At 41.1% G+C, this 26,712-nt stretch overlaps 1 protein-coding gene across 1 annotated transcript in view; it reads left to right on the top strand.

The window, feature by feature from the left end:
- The window catches only part of UHRF2 (ubiquitin like with PHD and ring finger domains 2), a 131,953-nt gene that overhangs the window by 72,425 nt on the left and 32,816 nt on the right, over nucleotides 1–26,712 (top strand). Inside the window, exons 3-7 of the mRNA XM_073572236.1 lie at nucleotides 7,852–8,111; nucleotides 11,871–12,089; nucleotides 13,295–13,404; nucleotides 14,059–14,245; nucleotides 14,855–14,978. Of these exons, the coding sequence (XP_073428337.1) occupies nucleotides 7,852–8,111; nucleotides 11,871–12,089; nucleotides 13,295–13,404; nucleotides 14,059–14,245; nucleotides 14,855–14,978 (900 nt within the window). The remainder of the gene's footprint in view (nucleotides 1–7,851; nucleotides 8,112–11,870; nucleotides 12,090–13,294; nucleotides 13,405–14,058; nucleotides 14,246–14,854; nucleotides 14,979–26,712) is intronic.

The following is a 26,712-nucleotide window of genomic DNA, read 5'->3' as shown; positions in this document are numbered from 1 at the left end:
AATGTTTGTTATAATGACAATTAAAACTGAATTTCCAGGCTGAACCCATGTTGGTAATGTGTCTATGATGGCATGAGAACAATAATGTGCGAAAAAACAGAGCTCGTTTTCTGAACGCAAGACGGGCTGCAAGAGACTCCCTAAAGATGGCGGAAGCCGTTGTCTCAGAAGCATGCTGATGTGCAGAAAGCCGTTGGCTAGATATGAAAACCGAGAATGAGAATGCACAAAGGATTGCCTGAGTCCAAAACTGTCCGAGCCGCGTTACACATGGAAGATAGCAGCAGCTAATGTAGCATGCTGACGTTTTCTCCAGTTTGGTAGATGTGAAAATAATGAACCGAGCTAACAAAGGTTTTTCACACGAGGGAGAGAAAATGGCGAAAAGCAGTCGCTGATGCTGAGCTAAAATTTTACTTTTTTTTTTTTTTAACAAATCCTTGCCAGTATTTACACAAACTATGGTCTCCATATGATAAGGAGCACCTCTCAATAATAGGGGAACAGTATGTAATCTCCAGCAACATTCAGTCCGGACTGCGGCAGCGTTTCAATGACACTACTCGCCTCCTAGTCTTTATACATGTCTCATTTAGCATTCAGTTGCCATGGGGATTTTAGTGATAGCGAGATCGCATTTGCCTGAACTTCTTCCAGAAGCAAGCGTCCTTATTTATTTAAACTATTTTAAGGTCTTGGGACTTTAGTCTTTTTGTGAAGGGGGTCCGTGTAACATTTGTGCTCTGTAACATTGAATGCACAGTCATTTGTAACTGCACAGACAGCGTCTTGGCTTAGTCTGCTTCTCCCAGCCATACTAGGTGGAGCTCATGTTTGTGATACATGTGCATGGTCCGTGTTCAGCGCTCCCGTGTCTCGCCTGTAGAAGTTGCTATGCTACTATTCTTTCCTAGTTGGCTCACTTAGTGGGAATGTTACAGTGAAGGCCATCTCCAATAAAAAAAAGTCTCTGTGGCAAATAAGAATTTTTATTTAATGTGAAGATCCCTTTACAGAGAACCAAATACCTGCCGTTGATTGACAGCTTTTTTACAAATGGACAGTTTGAGGCCATCAGTCGCAATCTGGCGTTTTTAGAAAAAAATGGATCCAGCGACTGATGGGTTTTTTTCTTATAAACTTGTATTAGCAACGGATGGCCTCACGTTTCGTCCGTCGTTCATTTGATCCTTCGGAAATTTTGTGTCCGTCGGGCAGAGACGACGGACAAATTAACGTTATTTGTTTCTGTCGAAAAGTCGGACAGCACCGTCCGTCATTGGCTATAATGGAAGCCTATGAGCGCAGGATCCATCGCTGTCCGGCAAATGACGGAATCCAGTGACGGATTCCGTTTTTTTAAACTGAGCATGCTCCAATTATTATTACCAGGTGTAGGGTAGTCGGATCCAGCGATTAACAAGGTCCAACATCAGATGTCGAGGAACCAGGGCAGTCTGATGATAAATGGGCTACTGGAGCAAATCATTCATGGACATATATAGATATCTATATATTGATATATCTATGTATGTGTCAGGCAGATACTCTCATTAATAAAATGGTACATAAAGAGTCAAATAAAAGACACACACACACACGTTGCATGAAACACAATATCTGTTTTTTGTTTTTTCTATAAAAAAACACCCATAATTTTCATAACCAGCAGAGAGCTGATGTTAATGTTCTGGGTAGGAGCCAATACCTATGGCCCCTTCCCAGGCTAGGCAGACAGCTGCGGGCTGATATTAATAGCCTGGGAAGAGGCCATATATATTGGCACCCCCCAGTCTAAAAACATCAGCTCTCAGCCGCCCCAGAAATGGCACATCTTATAGATGCACCAATTCTGGCACTTAGCCCCACTCTTCCCACTTGCCCTGTAGTGGTGGCAAGTGGGGTAATATTTGTGGGCTTGATGTCACCTGTGTATTGTCCGGTGATATCAAGCCCACAGATTAGTAATGGAGAAGCGTCGATTAGAAACCTATCCACTACTAACACTATAGTTTTATGGTAAATAAAGACACAGCCAGAATAAAGTCCTTTATTGAATCTTAATTAACCATATTTACTGCATTGCCGAATCCCTCTATCTCCTGCAACAAAAATAAAATAACAAACCAACATAAATACTCCCTGTCCGATTAAGTCCAATCACCATTATAATCGCTCCTGCAGTGTATCACTGAGAGTTCACCGGAGTTCGTGCTTTCATGGCACCGCTGTGTGAGAATTTTCTCACGCAGTGGTGCTGCAAGTGACAGCATGAACTCTGGTGACCTCTCACGGCGACGCAATGATACACTACTGGAGAGATAAGACGCCTGCCCCCGCCAACTTACAGGCGCGCACCCCCTCCCACAGACACTCTCGCCTACAGGCAGACGCCCCCGCCCACACACTCTTCTTTCTTTCTGCATCGTTTTTGGCACCCAAATCCACAGCAAATCCACAAACATTTTTACACCTGCGGTTTAGCTGCGGATTTGACTGACTCAGTCAATGAATGCAGAAACGCTGCAGATCCGCAAAAAGAATTGACAAGCTTCTGAAAATAAAACTCTGCGAATGTGCTGAATTTTCTGCAGATTGTGCACACCAATTCTGGATTCCCATTGATTAACATTGCTTGAGCACTCCTTTGCGGATTTGGTGCAATTCCGCACGGAAAAAACGCTGTGGAACCGCAGCGTGTGCACATAGCCTTACTCTGCAAAGGGAGGAATATGTCAATCAGTGGCTAGATGGCAGTGGGAAGTCTGCCCATCATGAACAAAATAACTCCAGCTGCCTATGAGCCCCAAGATCATACATACTAGCCAATCGACTCTTTCACTGACCCGTTTACACGGGTTAACAAAAATACTATTGTTCTGTCCCGATATAGCATCATGTTGCCGTCGGCATATTCTCTGTTTTACAGGTGACAATATACGCCTGATAATGATTTATATGCCGGTATACACTATCTAATTACCAACAAATGTACAGTATGTTTTGCTCAATTTTTGGGTGATCACTTGCATGGTCAAATAGGCTGATAATTGGGATTGAGCGTTTTATGAACTTTCACCACATATTGGCTCATCTAAATAATCGAAGTGGTTAACATTTAGTAGGCAAATGAAATAAACATGTCTGTCACTACTGTATGCTGCCATCAGACAATCCATCAAAAAGTAGGTTAAAGTGGACAACCCCTTTGTTATAAAATAAAAAACACCACCCAGACTGGCACTATTCCAGTGATGTCAGCGCTATGTCTCCCAGCTGTTACTTAACATTATAATGTTACATGAGGGCTGCAGACGATCATCTGCCACTGATTGGCTGCAGCCATGAAATTTTCATCGGACGGAACTGTGAAGGCAGCAGCCTGTCGGCGGCCGCTGATGGTTTTTAGCTCCCAAACCTTTTCACATGACTGCCAGATGACACTGTTTCAGTCCTGTTGGAATGGCACTTGTCCGGAAGGTGTGTGTGTGTTTTTTCTTATCTGGGCTACTTTAGTATTTTGTAAGGTGTTCTCTAGTAGTGAACAACCCATTTAACTACACTAAGGGAATTGTTGAACAAATATAGAAATCTTGATGAAAAATCACCTGTATGAAAATTATTTACTTTTCATTATAACGTTAAGGGCCTGTCCTCACTTGGCATTTATAGTCGGGTCATGGATCCATGTTTGGACCTATTAGCATCCCGAATTATACTGCCCGAACATTCTATGGAACCATTGATTCCTGCAGTTGAATAGAGTCTGTAACCGAGCACGGAAATGTGCATGCTTTATGAATGCAAATTTCTGAAATGATCCTAGTGCATCTAGTTTGGTTTCCCACATAGCCTTCACAAATACTGTCTGTGGCAGCCTATCCTGAAGGTAAAAATGACAGGAAACAGAGTTGCAAAATGAAATGCCTGCAGGCATCCCCTATAAGCTGCAATCTGCTGTAATATAAGCCATTTGCATTTTTTTTCGAGTGCAGCCCTTTGTTCTATTTTTCCATTACTTCTGGCTGCAGGAGGGCTGAATACAGTTGAGTTTAGTAGTTATGTTAGAGGAAATTCCGTGTGTAGATTGCAGCAAAAAACAAAATTTGCCAGTTTGTTTAATTTTGCATTAATTTCTGATAAATATAGTACTTTTGGCAGGCCCATTACATCCTAATTGGGTATTTGTTAATTGTATCTGGCATACTTTTTCCACAATGGTATGCTTTTGTGTGAACATAGCCTTATAATGCATACTCTATTATATATGGTGCAATATTGTAAAAAAAAAAAAAATAATATGCATGTTTTGTTCATCATGTAACCTTCATGTTTCATTGTAAATCAGACCCAGTTATTTTAATCTTTTCAGCTATAAATTTGACTTATAAATGCCTTTTTTTTTGTAATGTCTGAACTACATACTGTAGGTCCTATAGAACATAGTTAGGGTCAGAAATATTTGGACTGTGAGAAGTTTTGGTATTTTAACTGTTTATCTCAACATATTCTAGATACAGTTAAATAAATTGAGCTTCAACTGTAGACTATGCTTTAATTTAAGGCTATTCATATCCAATTTGCAGTAACTTTTTAGGAATTACAGCTTTTTATTATGTGACTGCCTATTTTTGATGGGACCAGAGATAATTGGACAATTATCTCAAAAACACTTCAATTGGCTGCTTGGGCTTTTCCCTCATGAATCCATCATCTGTTAAGCAGGTAAAGGATCAGGAGCTGATTCCAGGTGTGGCACTTACATTTGCAAGCTGTTGCTGTGAACCCACAACGTGATCAAAGGAACTCTCAGTGGAAGAGGAACAGACATCGTTTGGCTAAAAAAAAAAAGAAATCCTTTAGAGAAACATAACAGTTAAATTCTGCAAAATAAAGCGAACTGGTGAGCTTGGGAACGAAAGACAACAGGGGTGGATGATTACAGAATCCCTTGCATGGTGACGAAAAGTCCCTTCACAAGACCCAAAGTGAAGAAGTCTACCACAAAGCGAGAACTTTATAAGAACAAATATATAATAGGCTAGATTAGACTTCACCAAAAACTAGCATCTAAAGTTGCCAGTCCAGTTCTGGAAAACATCCCTTGGACAGATGAAACTAAAATCAAAATGTAGCAGAATGATGGAAACAAGAAAATACAGAGAAGGCTTGGAACCGCTCATGAACAAAAGCACCACCGCATTGTTTGTAAAATACAGTTGTGGCCAAAAGTATTGACACCCTGCAATTCTGTCAGATAATACTCAGTTTCTTCCTGAAAATGATTGCAAACACAAATTCTTTGGTGTTATTATCTTCATTTAATTTGTCTTAAATGAAAAAACACAAAAGAGAATGAAGCTAAAAGCAAAACATTGATCATTTCACACACAACTCCAAAAATGGGCCAGACAAAAGTATTGGCACCCTCAGCCTAATACTTGGTTGCACAACCTTTAGCCAAAATAACTGCGACCAACCGCTTCCGGTAACCATCAATGAGTTTCTTACAATGCTCTGCTGGAATTTTAGACCATTCTTCTTTGGCAAACTGCTCCAGGTCCCTGATATTTGAAGGGTGCCTTCTCCAAACTGCCATTTTTCGATCTCTCCACAGGTGTTCTATGGGATTCAGGTCTGGACTCATTGCTGGCCACCTTAGAAGTCTCCAGTGCTTTCTCTCAAACCATTTTCTAGTGCTTTTTGAAGTGTGTTTTGGGTCATTGTCCTGCTGGAAGACCCATGACCTCTGAGGGAGACCCAGCTTTCTCACACTGGGCCCTACATTATGCTGCAAAATTTGTTGGTAGTCTTCTGACTTCATAATGCCATGCACACGGTCAAGCAGTCCAGTGCCAGAGGCAGCAAAGCAACCCCAAAGCATCAGGGAACCTCCGCAATGTTTGACTGTAGGGACCGTGTTCTTTTCTTTGAATGCCTCTTTTTTTTCTCCTGTAAACTCTATGTTGATGCCTTTGCCCAAAAAGGTCTACTTTTGTCTCATCTGACCAGAGAACATTCTTCTAAAACGTTTTAGGCTTTTTCAGGTAAGTTTTGGCAAACTCCAGCGTGGCTTTTTTATGTCTCGGGGTAAGAAGTGGGGTCTTCCTGGGTCTCCTACCATCCAGTCCCTTTTCATTCAGACGCTGACGGATAGTACGGGTTGACACTGTTGTACCCTCGGACTGCAGGGCAGCTTGAACTTGTTTGGATGTTAGTCGAGGATCTTTATCTAACATCCGCACAATCTTGCGTTGAAATCTCTTGTCAATTTTTCCTTTCCGTCCACATCTAGGGAGGTTAGCCACAGGGCCATGGGCTTTAAACTTCTTGATGACACTGCGCACGGTAGCCACAGGAACATTCAGGTCTTTGGAGATGGACTTGTAGCCTTGTGCTTCCTCACAATTTGGTTTCTCAAGTCCTCAGACAGTTCTTTGGTCTTCTTTCTTTTCTCCATCCTCAATGTGGTACACACAAGGACAGAGGTTGAGTCAACTTTAATCCATGTCAACTGGCTGCAAGTGTGATTTAGTTATTGCCAACACCTGTTAGGTGCCACAGGTAAGTTACAGCTGGTGCTGTTGGTGCTGTTAATTACACAAATTAGAGAAGCATCACATGATTTTTCGAACAGTGCCAATACTTTTGTCCACCCTCTTTTTTATGTTTGGTGTGGAATTATATTCAATTTGACTTTAGGACAATTCTTTGTGTTTTTTCATTTAAGACAAATTAAATGAAGATAATAATAACAAAGAATTTGTGTTTGCAATCATTTTCAGGAAGAAACTGAGTATTATCTGCAGAATTGCAGGGGTGTCAATACTTTTGGCCACAACTGTATGGTGGAGGCAGGGTGATGGTATAGGCGTGCATGGCTTCTAATTTCGCTGGATCTCTAGTGTTTGTTGATGATGTGACTGAAGACCGAAGCAACTGGATGAATTCTAAAGTGTACAGGGTGATACTTTCTGCTCAGATTCAACCAAGTGCAGCAAAGTTGATTGGATGGCATTTCACACTACAAATGGAAAATGACCCAAAACATACTGTAAAAGAAAACCCAGGAGTTTAAGGCAAAGAACTGGAATATTCTGCAATGGGAAGTCAAGAAGGAAGCCCAGTGTTTGGTGATGTTCATGGCTTCCGGACTTTAGACAGTCCTTGCATGCAAAGGATTCTCTGCCAAGTATTAGAAATTAACATTTTATTTATGATAGTTGGGTAATCCCTGAATGTGTTGCGACTGTCGAACAGCCGCGAGACATACAAGTGCAGGAACTCAAACATATTTTTCGAGAACGACAAAGACAGTCTGTTAGCACCCTAGCATGCTCTAATAACACCTTATCCTAGCATGTTTGCTCATCACTACTGTCAGCCAAACAATGGTTCTACTGTCTATTTCACCTAGCTCCCCCATACAAAGCAGTGCTTGCATTGCTGAATGCAATCTCTGAGGGAGCTGCTGCCTGACATCTCTGGTGGAGGATAATAAGATCATTAGTCTGATATACCACGTCCCCCAAATCATCTGTCTTAGGGTCCGTTACATCGGGGTATTGGCCGAGCTTGTGAATGTTTGCGGATTTGGCTGAGGGTTTTAGGCTGCTTTTAATGGAAATTACAATGTAAATCTGTTGTGTGATGAATACCAGTGGTAAACAAACGATCCATTCACTTATAATGGTGTTCTTCAATTTTGTATTGGTTTCCCATGTGCATAGCTATTCTTTCTATCAAATCTACCAAGACTGTTGACAAGAGTCTTTTTTGATAGTGTAAGCAGAACCTCACATTGCAACATTTACATGCATTGTTTTCACTTTATTTTTTGCTCATTTCTAGATCAACGAGCTAGTTGATGTTCGTGATGTAACTATTGGATCTTGGTTTGAAGCACATGTTGAAAATGTTACCAGAGCCACGAAGGGACACAAAAATGGCAAGGCTCATGTTAAAGGTGGACACTCATGGAAAGGGACCAATGGAAGTTTAAGTCCAGAACATTCCAGAGAGAACGCTGATGTTGCAGATACAACCCCTTCTACTTCTTACTCAGACTATGTGGATGATGAAGATGTAACTTATTTTATAAAATATGACGAGTAAGTCTTGTGCTGTTTAAAGATATCTTCACTGTTATAAAAAATATATATATATTGTTTTTCTTCAGTTTTCTTAGTGAATTCCAGAAAAAGGGTTCTCCAAGAATGTAAAATAATGTCCCTTGTCAAGTACTATAATACAAACAGCCCATCCTAGTCTCGTGTAAGGACTGGTTTCAGTCTGAGGAAACAGTTATCAAGACCTGTGTCTCAACTGTGACACAGTAGTTGTTAAGCATATGTAGCTCCATGAGTCAGAGAAGGGCTGTTGCATAAATTGTGTTAAATAAATCTTCCCGACTGACTGTGCATGTAGGACTGAGGCGCCGTGGGATGGCACGTTGACATCAGTTAGGTGAAGTGAGTTAATTGGCACTGAACAAGTGAGGAATATTGTTGTTGTTTTTTTTTTTCTTTTTTTTTATTCTCTTGGCTTCAGTAGAATGGATGATGCTGTAAGTATGACACATTCCTAGGCTATTAATATCAGCCCACAGCTGTCTGCATAGCCTTTGCTGGTTGTTATTTACAGGGGGACCCTACGTCATTTTTTATTTTTTTTGGAGGGGGGGGGGGGGTCGCCCATTTTAATAGCCAGTTAATGCTAAGTATACAGCTGTGAGCTGATATTAATAGCCTTGGAAGCTCCATGGGTATTACCCCCCCCCCCTCCCATGCTATAAACATCTGCCTCCAGCCATCAGCTTTCCCTCTGCTAGTTGAGAAAATTACGCGGGAGCCCACACCATTTTTTTCAGAGAAATAATCTTTTAATAATTAAATACATGTATAGTAGCTTGCACACGCACTGTACTAATAGTATACAGTGGGGAAAAAAGTATTTAGTTAGCCACCAATTGTGCAAGTCTTCCCACTTAAAAAAATGAGAGAGGCCTGTAATTGACTTCATTGGTAGACCACAACTATGAGTCAAAATGAGAAAACAAATCCTGAAAATCGCCTTGTCTGATTTGGCAAGATTTATTTAGCATACTTTCATACTTTTTTTCCCGCACTGTATGTTACTGACATCTCTATATCTATTCTATGTGTGTATTTGGTATTTTATCTATCTATTGTTTCCTGTCGGGACCCTCTGTGATATTACTGTACGCGGCTGCTGAATTACCTTGTTTTCTAAGGACATTGGTGTGTAAAATAAAAAAAAAAAACGCAGATGAACACACAATGATAGAATAAACATTGGTCCCAATGCAATCCGATTTTTAATTGGATTGCATTTGTCCGATTTTCATTGCAAGGCAGTATGAACTCTAAATGGGCCCTGTCGCAAAAGAAAAGGGTGTTCACCTGTAGACACAGTGGTCGTCTGCAGGTAAAAACTATTCTAAACATATTCAGCAGTGTACCTGGATGTTTGGCTTGCTGCAGCCCCTCGCTTACAGCCAAATTGGTAGCTCGGGGGTCAGTCATCGTTCTTTACACAGTAAGAAAACTGTAATTCCACACTCTGATCTTTGACTGCAGTCACATTTACCGCCCACTTGGCTTGAAGCCAGCTGCTACTTATGGTATCTTTGTTACTGATTATTTATAGGCAGAACCAATTTTTTTTTGTTTTTGTAAATAAATAATAATCTATTTGCTTGTTACAGTTGTAGATAAATACTATAACTAGTTAAGCTTTAAACTGTATTTTTTTATTGTCATTATTGTAATTAAAACCTGGAAAGAACAGTTTCCATGGTAATGAAAAAGAATCTGTAGTAAACTACTCCAAAGTTGGGCAGCAGCACAGACGTGGCTCTAGAAGAAACATGTTGCATTAGTATGCTAGGGCTACAGTAGGCTCATACAATGTAGTAAAAAAAAAGGGAGATACAATTTAACTGCAGTAACCTATGAGCTACCATTTATGATGGATTTTATAATGAAATTGGGAAAGTCACATTAGACAAACTATGAGGAAATTGAACAGTACTCTTAAACGGAATCTATCAGTAGGTTCAACCCTCCTAAGCTGTCTATATAGGCATGTAGGTTACAGGATTCTGAATAACATGATACCTTGATGACCTGAGGTTAACTCGGGAGTGTGGGAAAATGTTCAGAAACTTTCCCACGCTAATCCGTTCATCTCCGGTCAGCCGGGGCGCCTGCACAGACAGGTTTTCCTTCATTCCACCGTGGTTTCCAGCCGGGCCGGTAGCATTGGCACCGCTCCCGGTTGTAAACTATTTAACTCCTTCAGATGGACTGCATCTGGGGTGGCTGAGGGCAGATTTTTGTAGCCGGGGGGGGGCCAATGACCATGGTCCCTTCCTAGGCTATTAATATCTGCCATCAGTCACTGGCTTTCCCTCTCTAGTGGAGAAAGTTCCGCGAGAGCCCACACAATTTTTGTCCAGGAATGTACCCGTTAAATTAACACCTACATATCCCAAATTTTACACACATACACTAATCTAATTATTAGTCAAAGACATACATAAATCTAAATGAAATGGTTTACTCTATGTAAAACCATGTGTCATTTCATGTCGGGCTCTGTAATGATTTTACAGAAACCGACAATTGAGAGAGAAAAAAAAAATTATATATATTATATATATAATTTTTTTTTGTACTTTCTTTACTTTCTTTTCTATTTTAACCTATCATTGGGATCCATTATTTGTCCATTTTGCAGGCCGGGGAAAAAATCTCGCCATACAGATGTGAGACGGATGCTTAGATGCGAGGAACTCGCATCCTCGCATTGCACACGGATGACATACGGATCACTGTTCATGAAACATTTGTGCGATTCTCATCCGTGAAAAACGGACCTTTTTTTTTTTTTTTTTTTTTTTATATATGACGTGTATGACTCCGGCCTAACACAGACCTCCACTCAGACTTCTAGACCAGACCCTTTTCTTGCCCCTAAGCCAGTGATTGGTCATATTTTACAGAAGATCATTACCCCAGAGATTTGCTCATACTTCCCATAATCTACTTTCTTTCTGGGAATTCCAGAAGAGTTGGTACTCCAATACAGAGATTTATGACCAGTTATTATTCTTAAATCTTTAGGTAATTTGAAACATGATTCCATTATTTTTTTATTATTTTTAAAGAGAATCTGCGTACAGGTTATAGACTGCTGAAAAAAAGTTCTACCTGTGTGTCTTATCAGATACCTTGTTGTTGAGTAATCACCTTTTATCACTTAACATAAATTACCTGTCCCACGCTCTGGGGAGGATGGTGCCTGGAACATAACTCTGCCTCCAGAGCTTGTTTTACATGAGGGGCAGTTAGGAGTGTGATGTGTAATGGTTACCAGTGTGATGTGTAATGGCCGCTCTCTGCTCTCCTGATCTCACTGCAGAACTGTGTGTGATTATATTTGACATCTGCAGGATCCTCTCCACTTCCAGCTCACAGACAGACAGGGCTGCAATATTGTTACAATGCAGCAGAGCTGTGAGAGCTGCAGCAAATGTTTGCAAGAAGACAAAGTTAATTCCTTCTATGCTGTGTTAATTACTTGTCACACACTGGTAACTGCCTCCAGTGCTTATTTACATGAAGGCGTAAAGTTTTCTTCCAGGCAACATCCTCCCCATATCTTGGAAGAGTTCATTCACATATAGGAAAAATGTATATTTCTCTGGAATAAAACATCAGATCGCAGATATCAATGTATCAGTTTATTCAGCTTCCTATATGCCCATATAGATGGCTTAGAAGGGTTTCTCCTATTGACTGATTCCCTTTATTATCTCATCAATTTCTAAAATTCTTTTGTCTTAGTTATCCTGAAAATGGAATCGTAGAAATTGAAACCAGCAATTTGCGGCCCAGGGCGAGAACTACTTTGAAGTGGAGTGACCTGAAAGTGGGTGCTGTCGTTATGGTGAACTACAATATTGAAACGCCAGAGGAACGTGGTTTCTGGTTTGACGCAGAAATAACAGACTTAAAAGAAAATTCAAGAACTAATAAAGAAGTGTTTGTCAAGATTTTGTTGGGGTAAGTTATGACTGAAAATGGAGTTTGCAGCAGGATGCGTCAGTCACCATGGGTACATTCACCAAAGTTGAAATAAGTAGGCTGCTTGGGATCTATATTATTCATGAGGCGGAACGAATAGATTCTAAACAAATCTAGTTAATTTAGAATTTCCCAAAATTTGCGACTTCTAGCTAAACCAAATTTGTGGAAATGTCGTGTGTGTGACTGCATGAAAATGGCAGCAAGTATTGCTGCTGGATTTACATATATCATAAAGGGGTTAAAAAAGAAATCAAACTCTTCTATGTTTGCAGCCGTAGCTCTCTGCCATTCCCTTGCTGGTTTTCTAAGTTTCCCATGCTGGCAAGGCCTTGACACATTCTCTGACCTCAGTAACTGAGTTGCTTCATGAAGTTACATGGATTGGTGCATATAGTGATGGGCAAGTAACATCGTTGCTTGGGTCTCCCCGAGCATGCTCGGGTGATCTCCGAGTATTTTGGCGGGCTCGGAGATTTAGTTTTCGCTGTCTCATCTACATGATTTGCGACTTGTAGACAGGCTGAATACATGTAGGAATTCCCTAACTGACAGGCATTCCACACATGTATTCAGCCTGTCTAGCAGTCACAAATCATTCAGCTGAGACAGCGAAAACTAAATCTCCGAGCACCCCAAAATACTCTGAAACCACCCCAGCAACGCGCATACTCGCTCATCACTAGGTGCATATCATGACGTCAGATCATCAAACTAAGTGATACATCGTTGGATTCAGAGTCTCTCAGGCTGCTCTCAGATGAGGTAGCAAAAGCCTGCTGACAGATTACCTTTAAAATAAGAAACCAAATCAGAAATTGTTTGCAGACGCATGTTTTGGGGTTTTTAAATTCCCAGAAGAGGATTACATAGCCTATAAGTCTCCTTGCGATTCCTTGGCACTCTTCGCAAGGAGAAATGTTCGCCTTAGACCCATAGTAACTTGCCAAGACTAAAAAAAAAAAAAAAAAAAACATTAATTGAGACAGACGTGGCTGAGCTAAATACATTTATCTTTATAGATGTACTCTGTAGAAGAAATAGGAATTGGTGACTTAAATTGTAGGTTTGTGTGGATATTGGTTAATATTAGAGGAACTCCAAAATGAGAAAAAAAACTTTCTTCAGAATTTTCCTTAGCTATAGCGCAAGTTTCCATGGTAATTGATTTATATTTGTTTCAGTGGTTCTGTGGATGCAATTAATGACTGTAAAGTTATTTTTCCTGATGAGATCTACAAGATAGAGAAGCCTGGAGCATATCCTCTGTCATCTGGAGATGGAGATTTTAAAAGTAAGTCAGTAAAAAGCTCTAATACGTTCTTTCAGTCGTTAAAGGGAACTTGTCATTAGTTATGCTGCCTGAACCAAGAGCAGGATGAATCGGAACCTGCCTGCAAGATGACAGCCTGCTATGTTTTCCTCTAAAATACTGCAGCGTTTCAAAGAAAGCATAGTTTGAAAAGACCTGAATACTACGATGACGTCTCCATCTGGCTTCTCCACACCTCGCTCCAGTTAATTGACAGGTCTCCATGTACACCTATGGGAGAGACCTGTCAATTAACTAAGGCAGAGTGGCAAGAAGCCAGCAGAGGGCTTTCTCTCCCTAAATTTCCCAGCCGGCTTTTCAAACTTTTTTCTGAAAGACTGCAGGGTTGGCCGCATTAACACAGCCAGCCTATAATTTATGCTGTTCGTTTTTTTCAGCAACATGAATCTAATGACCGTTTTCCTTTAAAATTGATGCACACACAAACATGCGAGACATACCTTTTGCAAAAACAGGAAACCAACACTTTCACGCTGATAATTGCAATTATTTTCTGTTGCATGCGTGTTTTGTTTTTTTGTTTTTTTTCACATAAATGTATTGAATTTCATTAAAGAACTAAAATCACTAGCCAAACAGTGAGGTTTACCTGATTATTATTATTTATTTTTAAAGGGAAGAGTGGTCCAGAATGTAAACATTGCAAGGCAGACCCCAATGCAGAATGCCGTTTTTGCTCATGTTATTTATGTGGCGGAAAGCAGGATGCACATATGCAACTTTTATGTGATGAATGCAATATGGCTTACCACATATACTGCCTAAATCCTCCGCTGTCCAAGATTCCTGAAGATGAAGACTGGCAAGTTCTTTGTTTCATGCTCTTTTTATTATTATTATTATTATTATTATTATTATTATTTAATTTCTTTTAATTCTTTCCTGTTTAAAGAGAGACTCTTGAAATTGTATATTGGTGGGAGTGAAATGTGCATGCTCCTTACACAGGTATGGAAGTGATGTTTGTGAATTTGTATTAGTATGGCGGACACAATAGCTATTGCCTAGTTTTGACACTACTGGGAGCATTTATGGAAATTGGTTCACAGCCTATATAGAAGAATATAATCCTTATTTTGAAGTCCATAAGGATGTATTTAGCTATGCATTGTTCTTGATTTAAGCTAATTTGTGAGGTTTAGGTGACAGAGAAATTAACCTGAAATAAGGAATAGATTGGAAACATCAGATGGGTAAGGATAAGGGCTCCAAAGCATTTAGTGTTTTGTAGAGCTTACTTTTAACTAGTGAAAGAAAATGTTATAAAGCTCATGCTTCCTTTTATGTTTGTGTCATGGAATGTACTGTAGTTAAAATACATAATAGATAAATAGATTTAAATGCGATAATTTATCTACTTAAACGTTGTTTTGCATTTTTTTTTAATTTCACAAGACAAATCTGCTTTCAGGTATTGTCCTTCTTGCAAAAATGATTCGACTGAGGTGGTGAAAGCTGGAGAAAAACTGAAGCAAAGTAAGAAGAAGGCAAAGATGCCATCGGCCAGCACTGAGAGCCAAAGAGATTGGGGAAAGGTAACCAGTCATCACCTATCTACAGATCAGGAAACTTTTATCCCAGATGGGAAACTTTAATCTCTGTTACAAAATGGTGAGGCAGGTAGGCAGGTGGCCGCTCTGTTCATTTCCTGTGGGACTGCCGGAAAAGCCAAGCACAGAGCTCAGCAGTCCTATTCCGAAAGAATGGAGCATAGGTCACACATTGGGTAGACCCCAGCCAATCGAGAAGTGATAACTTGTTTTAACCAGACAACCCCTTTAAAGGCCTTTTTTCTTACCTGACACATTTCATTCAACAGACTTATTGCATACTGTAGCTAGTTTGCTGGAAAGAAGTGTGTTGTATATTCAGTGCTTTTAAAGGGGTTGTCCCACGAACAAAGTATACAATGGGTACGGAAAGTATTCAGACCCCTTTAAATGTTTCACTCTGTTTCATTGCATCCATTTGGTAAATTCAAAAGAGTTCATGTATTTTTTCTCATTAATGTTCACTCTGCACCCCATCTTGACTGAACAAAACAGAAATGTAGACATTTTGCAAATTTATTAAAAAAGAAAAACTGAACTATCACATAGTCATAAGTATTCAGACCCTTTGCTCAGACACTCATATTTAAGTCACAAGCTGTCCATTTCCTTTTGATCTTCCTTGAGATGGTTCTACTCCTTCATTGGAGTCCAGCTGTGTTTAATTAAACTGATAGGACTTCATTTGTAACCTGTCTAGACCTTACAGCTCACAGTGCATGTCAGACCAAATGAGAATCATGAGGTCAAAGGAACTGGCCAAAGAGCTCAGAGACAGAATTGTGGCAAGGCACAGATCTGGCCAAGGTTACAAAAGAATTTCTGCAGTACTCAAGGTTCCTAAGAGCACAGTGGCCTCCATAATCCTTAAATGGAAGAAGATAGGGACCACCAGAAGTCTTACTAAACCTGGTCATCCAGCCAAACTGAGGAATCATGGGAGAAGGGTCTTGGTGAGAGAGGTAAAGAAGAACCCCAAGATCACTGTGGCTGAGCTCCACACATGCAGTAGGGAAGTGGGAGAAAGTTCCACAAAGTCAACTATCGCTGCATCCCTCCATCAGTCGGGCCTTTATGGCAGAGTGGCCCGACAGAAGCATCTCCTCAGTGCAAGACATGTTAAAGTCTGCATAGAGTTTGCTAAAAAACACATGAAGAACTCCCAGACTATGAGAAATAAGATTCTTTGGTCTTATGGCACAAAGATAGAACTTTTTGGTGATGATTCTAAGGGGTATGTGTGGAGAAAACCAGGCACTGCTCATCACCTGCCCAATACAATCCCAACAGTGAAACGTGGTGGCAGCATCATGCTATGGGGGTGTTTTTCAGCAGCAGGGACAGGACGACTGGTTGCCATTGAAGGAAACATGAATGCAGCCAAGTACAGAGATATCCTGGATGAAAACCTCTTCCAGAGTGCTCTGGATTTCAGACTTGGCTGAAGGTTCACCTTCCAAAAAGACAATGACCCTAAGCAAACCGCTAAAATAACAAAGGAGTGGCTTCAGAACCACTCTGTGACCTTTCTTAACTGGCCCAGCCAGTGCCCTACCTAAACCCAATTGAGCATCTCTGGAGAGACTGGAAAATGGCTGTCCACCAACGTTCACCATTCAACCTGACGGAACTGGAGAAGATATGCAAGGAAGAATGGCAGAGCATTCACAAATCCAGATGTGAAAAACTTGTTGCAACATTCCCAAGAAGACTCATGGCTGTACTAGCTCAAAAGGATGCTTCTACTCAATAATGAGTAAAGGGTCTAAATACTTATGACCATGTGATATTTCAGTTTTTCTTTTTTAATAAATTTGGAAAAAGTTAGTCAAGATGGGGTGCAGAGTGTATATTAACCTTTTTTGCTTAATTCCCATGGACGGGATAGTACATCATGGGCGATCATCTGCCCTCACGGGGCAGCGCAGCTGATCGTGGCCGCGTGTCAACTGATTCCCACAGCTGACACCCGGCACTAAGCTCCAGGAGCGGTCACAGACCGCTCCCGGCACTTTAACCTCTCAACCCCCCCGGAAAACTGCAATCCAACAAGATCGCAGCGTTTCGGTGACAGCTCCTCTGCCTTTGGATCGGAGACCCCATGGCATGACGCGGGGTCCCGATCGCTGCCATGGTGACCCGATGTCGTCATGAAGACATCCGAGTCTCCGGACCTGAGAGACTTCCTGTCATGCGCAGTGATGACCTGGAAGTCTCTCAGGTCAGTGTAATAGAAACTGCAGCGCTGACAGCTTCTATAGCATGCAGATCTGCATGCTATAGAAGCGATCAACCTGCACAAAATGTCCCATAGTGGGACAAGGTGTAAAACTTAGAATGAAATTAAAAAAAATTTAAATAAATGTAAAAAAAAAAAAAATTAAAAATCAATTTTTATTTGATCACTAAATAAATATTTGAATGAAAAAAAAATTTAAACACTAAAAGTACACATGGTTAGTATTGCTGCGTCCGTAACAACCCGACCTATAAAACTGGCCCACTAATAATAATCTTTATATAGCGCCAACATATTCCGTAGCGCTTTACAGTTTAACAAGTTAACCCACTAGTTAACCCCTTTATTGAACCCCATAAAAAAAAATGCTTTATCAGCATACCACTGAACAAAAAGTGGAATAACATGCTATCAAAAAGACGGATATAAATAAACATGGTACTGCTGAAAACATCATCTTGTCCTGCAAAAAATGAGCCGCCATACAGCGTCATCAGCTAAGAAATAAAAACGTTATAGCTGTCAGAATAAAGTGATGCAAAAACAATTATTTTTTCTATAAAATAGTTTTTATTATATAAAAGCGCCAAAACATAAAAAAATATAAATGAGGTATCCCTGTAATCGTACTGATCCGAAGAATAAAACTCCCTTATCAATTTTACCACACGTGGAACGGTGTAAACGCCTCCCCAAAATAAATTCATGAATTGATGGTTTTTGCTCATTCTGTCTCCGAAAAATCGGAATAAAAAGCGATCAAAAAATGAGATGTTCCCGAAAAATTGTACCAATAAAAACGTCAACTCGTCCCGCAAGAAACAAGACCTCACATGACTGTGGACCAAAATATGGAAAAATTATAGCTCTCAAAATGTGGTGAAGCAAAAACTATTTTTTGCAATAAAGTGTCTTTTAGTGTGTGACTTCTGCCAAACATAAAAACCCGCTATAAATAGTAAATCCCTCTTAGTTAGGGAACAATAATAAAATAAAAAAGTATTTATTTCCATTTTCCCGTTAGGGCTAAAGTTAGGGTTAAGGTTGGGGCTAAAGTTAGGGTTGGGGCTAAAGTTAAAGTTGGAGCTAAAGTTAGGGTTACGGTTGGGGTTAGGGGTGTGCTAGGGTTATGGTTTGGGATTAGGGTTAGGGGTGTGTTGAGGTTAGGGTTGGAGTTAGAATTGGGGGGTTTCCACTGTTTAGGCACATCAGGGTCTCTCCAAATGCGACATGGCGTCTGATCTTATTTCCAGCCAATTCTGCGTTGAAAAAGTCAAACAGTGCTCCTTGCCTTCCAAGCTCTGCCATGGACCCAAACAATGGTTTTCCCCCACATATGGGGTATCAGCGCACACAGGACTAATTGTACAACAACTTTTGGGGTCCAATTTATCCTGTTACCTTTGTTAAAGTAAAACAAATTGGATCTGAAGTAAATTATTTTTTAAAAAAAATTAAATGTTCATTTTTTTTAAACATTCTAAAAATTCCTGTGATGCACCTGAAGAATTGCATTTTTTTTTAGAATGGTGTCACTTTTGGGTATTTTCTATCATATAGACCCCTCAAAGTGACTTCAAATGGGATGTGGTCCGTAAAAATAAAATGGTGTTGTAAAAATGAGAAATCACTGGTCAACTTTTAACCCTTATAACTTCCTAACAAAAAAAAATTTTGGTTCCAAAATTGTGCTGATGTAAAGTAGACATGTGGGAAATGTTACTTATTGTTAAGTATTTTGTGTGGCATCTCTGTGATTTAAAGGCATGAAAATTCAAAGTTGGAAAATTGTGAAATTTTCAAAATTTTTGCCAAATTTCCATTTTTTTAAATAAACGCAAGTAATATCAAAAAAATGTTATCACTATCATGAAGTACAATATGTCACGAGAATGTCAGAATCACCCATGGAAACGTTCGAGTTATTACCTTATAAAGGGACAGTGGTCAGAATTGTAAAAATTGGCCTGGTCATTAACATGCAAACCACCCTTGGGGGTAAAGGGGTTAATGAGAAAAAAAATGAACTTTTTTGAATTTACCAAATGGCTGCAATGAAACAAAGAGTGAAAAATTTAAAGGGAATCTGTCACCTATTTTTTTAGATTATCAGCTGCCGGCACTGCCATCAGGGGCTTATCTACAGCATTCTGTAATGCTGTAGATAAGCCCCCGATGTAACCTGAAAGATAAGAAAAATGAGTTACATTATACTCACCCAGGGTCGGTCCAGGTCCGATTTTGGTCCGATGGGTGTCACGGTCCTGTCTGGCACCCGCCCATCTTCTAACAGTGATGTCCTCTTCTTTGCTTCCCGTCATGGCTCCTGCGCAGGCGCACTGCTCTGCCCTGTTGAGGGCAGAGTACTGCAGTGCGCAGGCATCGGGAGGAGAGGTCCAGCAGCTGATACTCGAAAAAATAGGTGACAGATTCCCTTTAAAGGGGTCTGAATAATTTCTGTATCCACTGTATTTTAGAGGGGTTTTCCACTACTCTGAAAATATCTTCTCTATTCATTTGTTTGCCTCCAATAAAATAACACTTATACTCGACTCCCCAGGTCGACGCTGTTCCATCTTGTCTGCACTGGCTCTCTTGGGGATCATGTGACATTGTCACACAATATCTGTGGACATTCAGTGCTGGCTTCACTCCCCCTGCCTTCAGAAGTATTACATAAATATGGAGGAAGTGAGAGCAGCAGCTCACTTCCTCTCTATGTAAGTGGTTTGTTTGAATGCGGGGAGAGTGAAGCCAGTGCTGATTGACCACAGATATCATGTGACAATGTCACTTGATCCCCAGGAGAGCCAGTGCCAATACAGCTGTAACCGTGTGGGAGATGAGTACAGGTGTTATTATTTTACAGGGGTCAAACCTAGGATTTGAGAGAAAACTAGCCAACCCAATGTGTTTAACCCCCAAGGGTGGCTTGCACGTTCATGACCGGGCCAATTTTTACAATTCTGACCACTGTCCCTTTATGAGGTAATAACTCTGAACGCTTCCATGGATCCTGGTGATTCTGACATTGTTTTATCGTGACATATTGTACTTCATGGTAGTGGTAAAATTTAATTCAAATAACTTGTGTTTATTTGTGGAAAAAAAAACGGAAATTTGGCGAAAATTTTGAAAATTTTGCAATTTTCCAACTTTGAATTTTTATGCCCTTAAATCACAGAGATATGGCACACAGAAAACTTAATAAATAACATTTCACATATGTTTACTTTACATCAGCACAATTTTGGAACCAAAATTTTTTTTTTGTTAGGAAGTTATAAGGGTTAAAAGTTGACCAGCGATTTCTCATTTTTGCAACACCATTTTATTTTTACGGACCACATCACATTTGAAGTCACTTTGAGGAGTCTATATGATAGAAAATACCCAAAATTGACACCATTCTAAAAACTGCACCCCTCAAGGTGCTCAAAACCATATTCAAGTTTATTAACCCTTCATGTGCTTCACAGGAATTTTTAGAATGTTTAAAAAAAATGAACATTTAACTTTTTTTCACAAAAAAATTACTTCAGGTCCAACTTTTTTTTTTTACCACTGGTCACAGGAGAAATTGGACTGCAAAAGTTATTGTGCAATTTCTCCTGAGTACGCTGATACCTGATATGTGGGGGGGAACCACTGTTTCGGCGCATGGCAGAGCTCAGAAGGGAAGGAGCGCCGCGTTTGACTTTTCAATGCAAAATTGGCTGGAATTCAGATCGGACGCCATGTCACGTTTGGAGAGCCCCTGATGTACCTAAACAGTGGAAACTCCCCACAAGTAACCCCATTTTGGAAACTAGACCCCCCCCCCCATGGAACTTATCTAGATATGTGGTGAGAACTTTGAACCCCTAAGGGCTTCACAGAAGTTTATAAGGTACAAAAATGATCTTTTCACTCTCAATTTTTATTTTTCCAAGGGTAACAGGACTCCAAAAGTTATTGTGCAATTTGTCCTGAGTACGCTGATACCCCATATGTGGGGGTAAACCTCTATTTGGGCGCATGTCAGAGCTCGGAAGGGAAGCAGCGCAATTTGACTTTTTTGGCTGGAATTGGGATTGGACACCATGCCGCGTTTGGAAAGCCCCTGATGTGCCTAAACAGTGGAAACCCCCCACAAATATTTTTTCCACAAGCAAGATCTTTTAGTCCCCAATTTTTTTTATTTTCCCAAGGGTAACAGGAGAAATTGGACCCCAAAAGTTGTTGTCCAATTCGTCCTGAGTACGCTGATACCCCATATGTGGGAGAAAACTACTGTATGGACACATGTCGGGGCTCGGAAGGGAAGTAGTGACGTTTTGGAATGCAGACTTTGATGGAATGGTCTGCGGGTGTCATGTTGCCTTTGGAGAGCCCCTGATGTACCTAAACTGTGGAAACCCCCCACAAGTGACCCCATTTTGGAAAATAGACCCCCTAAGGAACTTATCTAGATGTGTGGTGAGCACTTTGAACCCCCAAGTGCTTCACAGAAGTTTATAACGCCCGGGCGTGAAAATAAAAAAATCATATTTTTCTCCACAAAAATGATATTTTTGCCCCCAATTTTTTATTTTCCTAAGGGTAACAGGAGAAATTGGACCCCAAAAGTTGTTTTTTGCAATTTGTCCTGAGTAGGCTGATACACCATATGTGGGCGTAAAACACTGTTTGGGCACATGGCAGAGCTTGGAACGGAAGGAGCACCATTTGACTTTTTCAACGCAGAATTGGCTGGAATTCAGACGCCATGTTGCGTTTGGAGAGCACCTGATGTGCCCAAATAGTGGAAACCCCCAATTCTAACCCCAACACACCCCTAACCCTAATCTCAGCTCTAACCCTAATGGGAAAATACATTTTTTTTAATTTTATTATTTTTCCCTAACTAAGGGGGTGATAAAGGGGAGTTTGATTTACTATTTATGGTGGGTTTTTATTTTTGGCAGCTGTCATACGCTAAAAGACGCTTTTTATTGTAAAAATAATTTTTGCAGCACCACATTTTGAGAGCTTTAATCTTTCCGTATTTTGACCCACCGAGTCATGCGAGGTCTTATTCTTTGCGGGACGAGTTGACGTTTTTATTAGTACCATTTTTGGCACGTGACATTTTTTGATCGCTTTTTATTCCAATTTTTTTGGACGCAGAATGAACAAAAACCAGCATTTCAAGAATTTCTTTTGGGGGGTGCGTTTACACCGTTCCGCGTGCGGTAAAATTGATAGGGCGGTTTTATTCTTTAGGTCAGTAAGGTTACAGTGATACCTCATTTATGTCATTTTTTTATGTTTTGGCGCTTTTATGCAATGGAAACCATTTTATATAAAAAATAATTATTTTTGCGTCACTTTATTCTGCGAGTTATAACTTTTTTATTTTTTTGCGGATGACGCTGTGTGGTGGCTCGTTTTTTGCGGGACAAGATGACGTTTTCAGCGGTACCATTGTTATTTATATCCGTCTTTTTGATCGCGCGTTATTGCACTTTTTGATTGGCGGTATGATAATAAAGCATTATTTTTTGCTTTGCTTTTTATTTTTTAAGGGGTTCGCTAAGGGGGTTAACTAATGCGACAGTTTTATAGGGCGGGTCGTTACGGACGCAGCGATAACAAATGTGTGTTTTTATTGTTTTGGGGGTTTTTTTAGCTCCAAAAAATGAATTTTTAGGGAATTTTTTTTTTCTTAAATTTATTTAGCGATTTTTTTATTTTTATTTTTTTTTCCTTCTGCGGGGGTCGCAGGGAAGCACAGAGGGAGCCCCCTCCCTCCCGATGCTTCCCTAAACCCCCGGTACACTGCGATCGTGTTTGATCGCAGTGTGCCAGGGGTTAACGTGTCGGGGGCGGTCCGTGACCGCCCCTGACACATAGTGCTGGGTGTCAGCTGTGATAATCAGCTGACACCCGGCCGCAATCAGATCTGATCGCTATGACGTACTATCCCGTGGCTGGGAATTAAGTGACAGGGCACATGGACGGGATAGTACGTCATATGGCAGAAAGGGGTTAAGAAAAATAAAAATGTCCCTGTGCTGAGATAATCTGTGTACTGTGTAATGGCTGTGTCTGACTGTTCAGAGACCAGGTCTGATCATACCACATGTCCTGGGCCAGGGGAGGAGGCAAATGAGTATACAAACATTACAGACCTGGATTGCAGCAGATTCTTTCTTTGAGGTAAAACATTTCTCTGACTGTTTAAATACATGCTTTCCAGAACGTCCCTCCTGACTGCACCACCAAAAGGTAGTCCTCCTTATCCTTGATAGGGGCAGGAACACAGAACAGGTTAAATAGCCTCTTCCCACCACCACCCGCCAGTGTTTTTCCTTTCCATATCAAGTACAGACGTGGAACATGAACTCACCACAACTGAACATCCTAATGAGGGCTTGAGGGGGGGGGGGGGGTGGTTCTATACCTTCCCTCCCCTAGTAAGAGTTATGCTGATACGTCTAAAGAGGTCTCTCAGCATTCCAGTCGAGCCATGTGCTCCTGGCGATAGCCATGTCCCTCTCGAGGGCTTTGGGCTCCTGCTGCAAGGTCCGGGGAGTGTTTGAGACGGATCGGAGGAATACATGGTGGCGCATGCTCCAGAACATACTTCCAGTCGGGATGTGTGCCGGCTAGGACTCATGTGCCCGGGTTTTGAGATTTGTGCTCTGGCCAGGAGTCACAAGGCCGGCTCGCACTCCTGAATAACACATACTTCCAATTCTGGAAGTAACAGGGGCGCATAGTGCCAGGGGGAGGATGCATTATCAGCTTGCGTTCAAGCGGGACCGGACCCCATTATCAGGATTGGCAGTAGATGGAACTTAAAAGGATCTGACGAATCAGATGATATGAAACTAGAGGAGTAAACCAATTTAAAGGTTAGGGCCATGGCGAGCAATCCTACCTTGCCATACAAGGGCAGAATGCTAGCCATTCGGATATCCAGTTCATAGAGCCATCCCTAGATCACGTGAGTAGGCCCCAAACAGTGACACCTTACCCTCCTGGTCCAAGCATATTCTATATAATTTTTATATTGTTTCCCTAGGACAAGGAATCACCTTGACAATCCACCTCAGCTACTATAATGTAAGGTAATAGATGTGCTACCTGTAATGTTAACTTTCTGGAAAAGTACAGCAGAAAACCTTTGTGAGAATTGTATTGCTAAAATACTTAATGACAAGCAAGCCACATTCCTAACTGACATAAAAGCCATAATTAGGGAAGAAATGCAGAGTACTATTACTGCCCTTATTCCGCCTTAGGGACATGGACTCAAGCTCAGAGGTAGCGGAATTATCTTACTACTCTGACCCCGAGCTGGATAAAAGCGAAAATCCTACAGCATTATTACCTGAGGAAAGGAAGAAGTACTTATTTTCAACAGAGAATAGAGATGCACACTTTCAAGCCCTTAGGGTACCATGAAAATTTAAGACGCCATTGACAGTCCAGGACTTAATGTTTTTTGCGGCCTAAGAGCCCGAAGAAATAGTTTTTTTCTGGTAAATAAACAAATCACTGCCATGATCATGGAAGAATGTGAAGATGTAGGGAAAAAGCTTAGCTCAACCCCCATCTGTGGACGACGTGCACTCAGGCCATCCTCTTGGAGTTGGTTTCTAACCGTTTGTGCAGACACATGCACATTTGAGGCCTGCTGGAGGTCATTTGCCCTGCAAAATGGCAGTGCTCCTTCTGTTCTTCCTTGCACAAAGGCTGAGGTAGTGGTCCGGCTGCTGGGTTGTTGCCCTCCTACAGCCCCCTCCACGTCTCCTGATGTACTGGCCTGTCTCCTGGTTGCGCCTCCGGCCTCTGGACAGTACGCTGACAGACACAGCAAACCTTCTTTCCACAGCTCGCATTGATGTGCCATCCTGGATGAGATGCACTACTTGAGCCACTTGTGTGGGTTGTAGAGTCCGTCTCATGCTACCACGAGTGTGAAAGCACAACCAACATTCAAAAGTGACCAAAACATCAGCCAGAAAGCATTGGTCCTGAGATGTGGTGTGTGGTCCCCACCTGCAGAACCACTCTTTCAATGAGGGAGTCTTGATAATTTCAATCTCTTGTCGATTCCATTTGCACAACAGCATGTGAAATTGATTGTCAAACAGTGTTGCTTCCCAAGTGGACAGTTTGATTTCACAGAAGTTTGATTTACTTGGAGCTGTATTTTGTTGTTTAATTGTTCCCTTTATTTTTTTGAGCAGTGTATTTTGTTAAGCAGAAGACAGGTCATTCACAGCAGTGCACCTGAAGAGATGAAGAAATCAGGTGGCAGATTTTCTAAGAAGAGAACCAATTCAACCCACAGAGTAGTCCCTAAACAAGGAGGTTTTTCACCAATTGACACCACGTTGGGGCATCCCGGCAAAAGACTTATTTATTTCAAGAAAAAAAACAATATCAAGCTCTTTCCAGTAAACACAAGATACAATCGAACAGGGGTAGACACCTTGTCCCAGAGCCTGGGATATTGAAACTGGCTTAAGCCTTTCCGCCACTCGCTTTTAATTCTGTTTGTTGAAGGAAAGATTGCCTACGGTGATTTTAATAGTTCCCTACTGGCCCAAGACCCCGTGAATCCACGCGGACAACCCATTATATCGGGGATTAACTCTCTCACTAGCCATTTGTCTCACTATCTGGATTTACACCTACAAACGCACGTCAAATCACTACCCTCATATTTGAAAGACTCTAACCATCTAATCAGCCTCCTGGAGGGAATAAGTTGGGAGGAGAATTTTCTATTCCTAACCCTAGATGTAGTGGCATTATATTCAAATACTAGCTAAAGAGCCCGGCGCTGCCCGGGCATAGTAACTAACTGGTTAGTTATAGCAAATTATAATTATCCTCCATCCCATAGTCCCGTGCCCATATACCCATCATACATATCCACGATCCCATAGGCCCGTGCCCATATACCCATCATACATATCCTCCATCCCATAGTCGAGTGCCCTTATACCCATCACACATCCTCCATCCCATAGTCCCATGCCCATATACCCATCATACATATTCTCCATCACATAGTCCCATGCCCATATACCCATCATATATATTCGCCATCCCATAGTCGAGTGCCCATATACCCATCACACATCCTTCATCTCATCGTCCCATGCCCATATACCCATCATACATATCCTCCATCCCGTAGTCCCGTTCCCATATACCCATCATACATATCCGCCATCAAATAGTCCCGTGCCCATATACCCGTCATACATATCCTCCATCCCATAGTCCAGTGCCCATATACCCATCACACATCCTCCATCCTATAGTCAACCATTATGACATCATAATGAGCGGCGGGACTTGCAACCGATGATGAATCAGCGTCGCCATGGCAACCATTATGACATCATGAGGGGCGGGGCTTGATACGCATACACTTTTTCCCCATTATGTAGATAGGGGCAAAATTGTTTGGTGAATTGGAAGGCGTGGGGTTAAAAT

Source organism: Dendrobates tinctorius, unplaced genomic scaffold, assembly GCF_039654945.1.
Source record: "Dendrobates tinctorius isolate UK_male_01 unplaced genomic scaffold, ASM3965494v1 ptg000031l, whole genome shotgun sequence".
In the NCBI taxonomy this organism is placed as follows: Eukaryota; Metazoa; Chordata; class Amphibia; order Anura; family Dendrobatidae; genus Dendrobates; species Dendrobates tinctorius.
The sequence above is the reverse complement of the archived record's forward strand: the minus strand, read 5'-3'. Positions and strand labels throughout refer to the sequence as shown.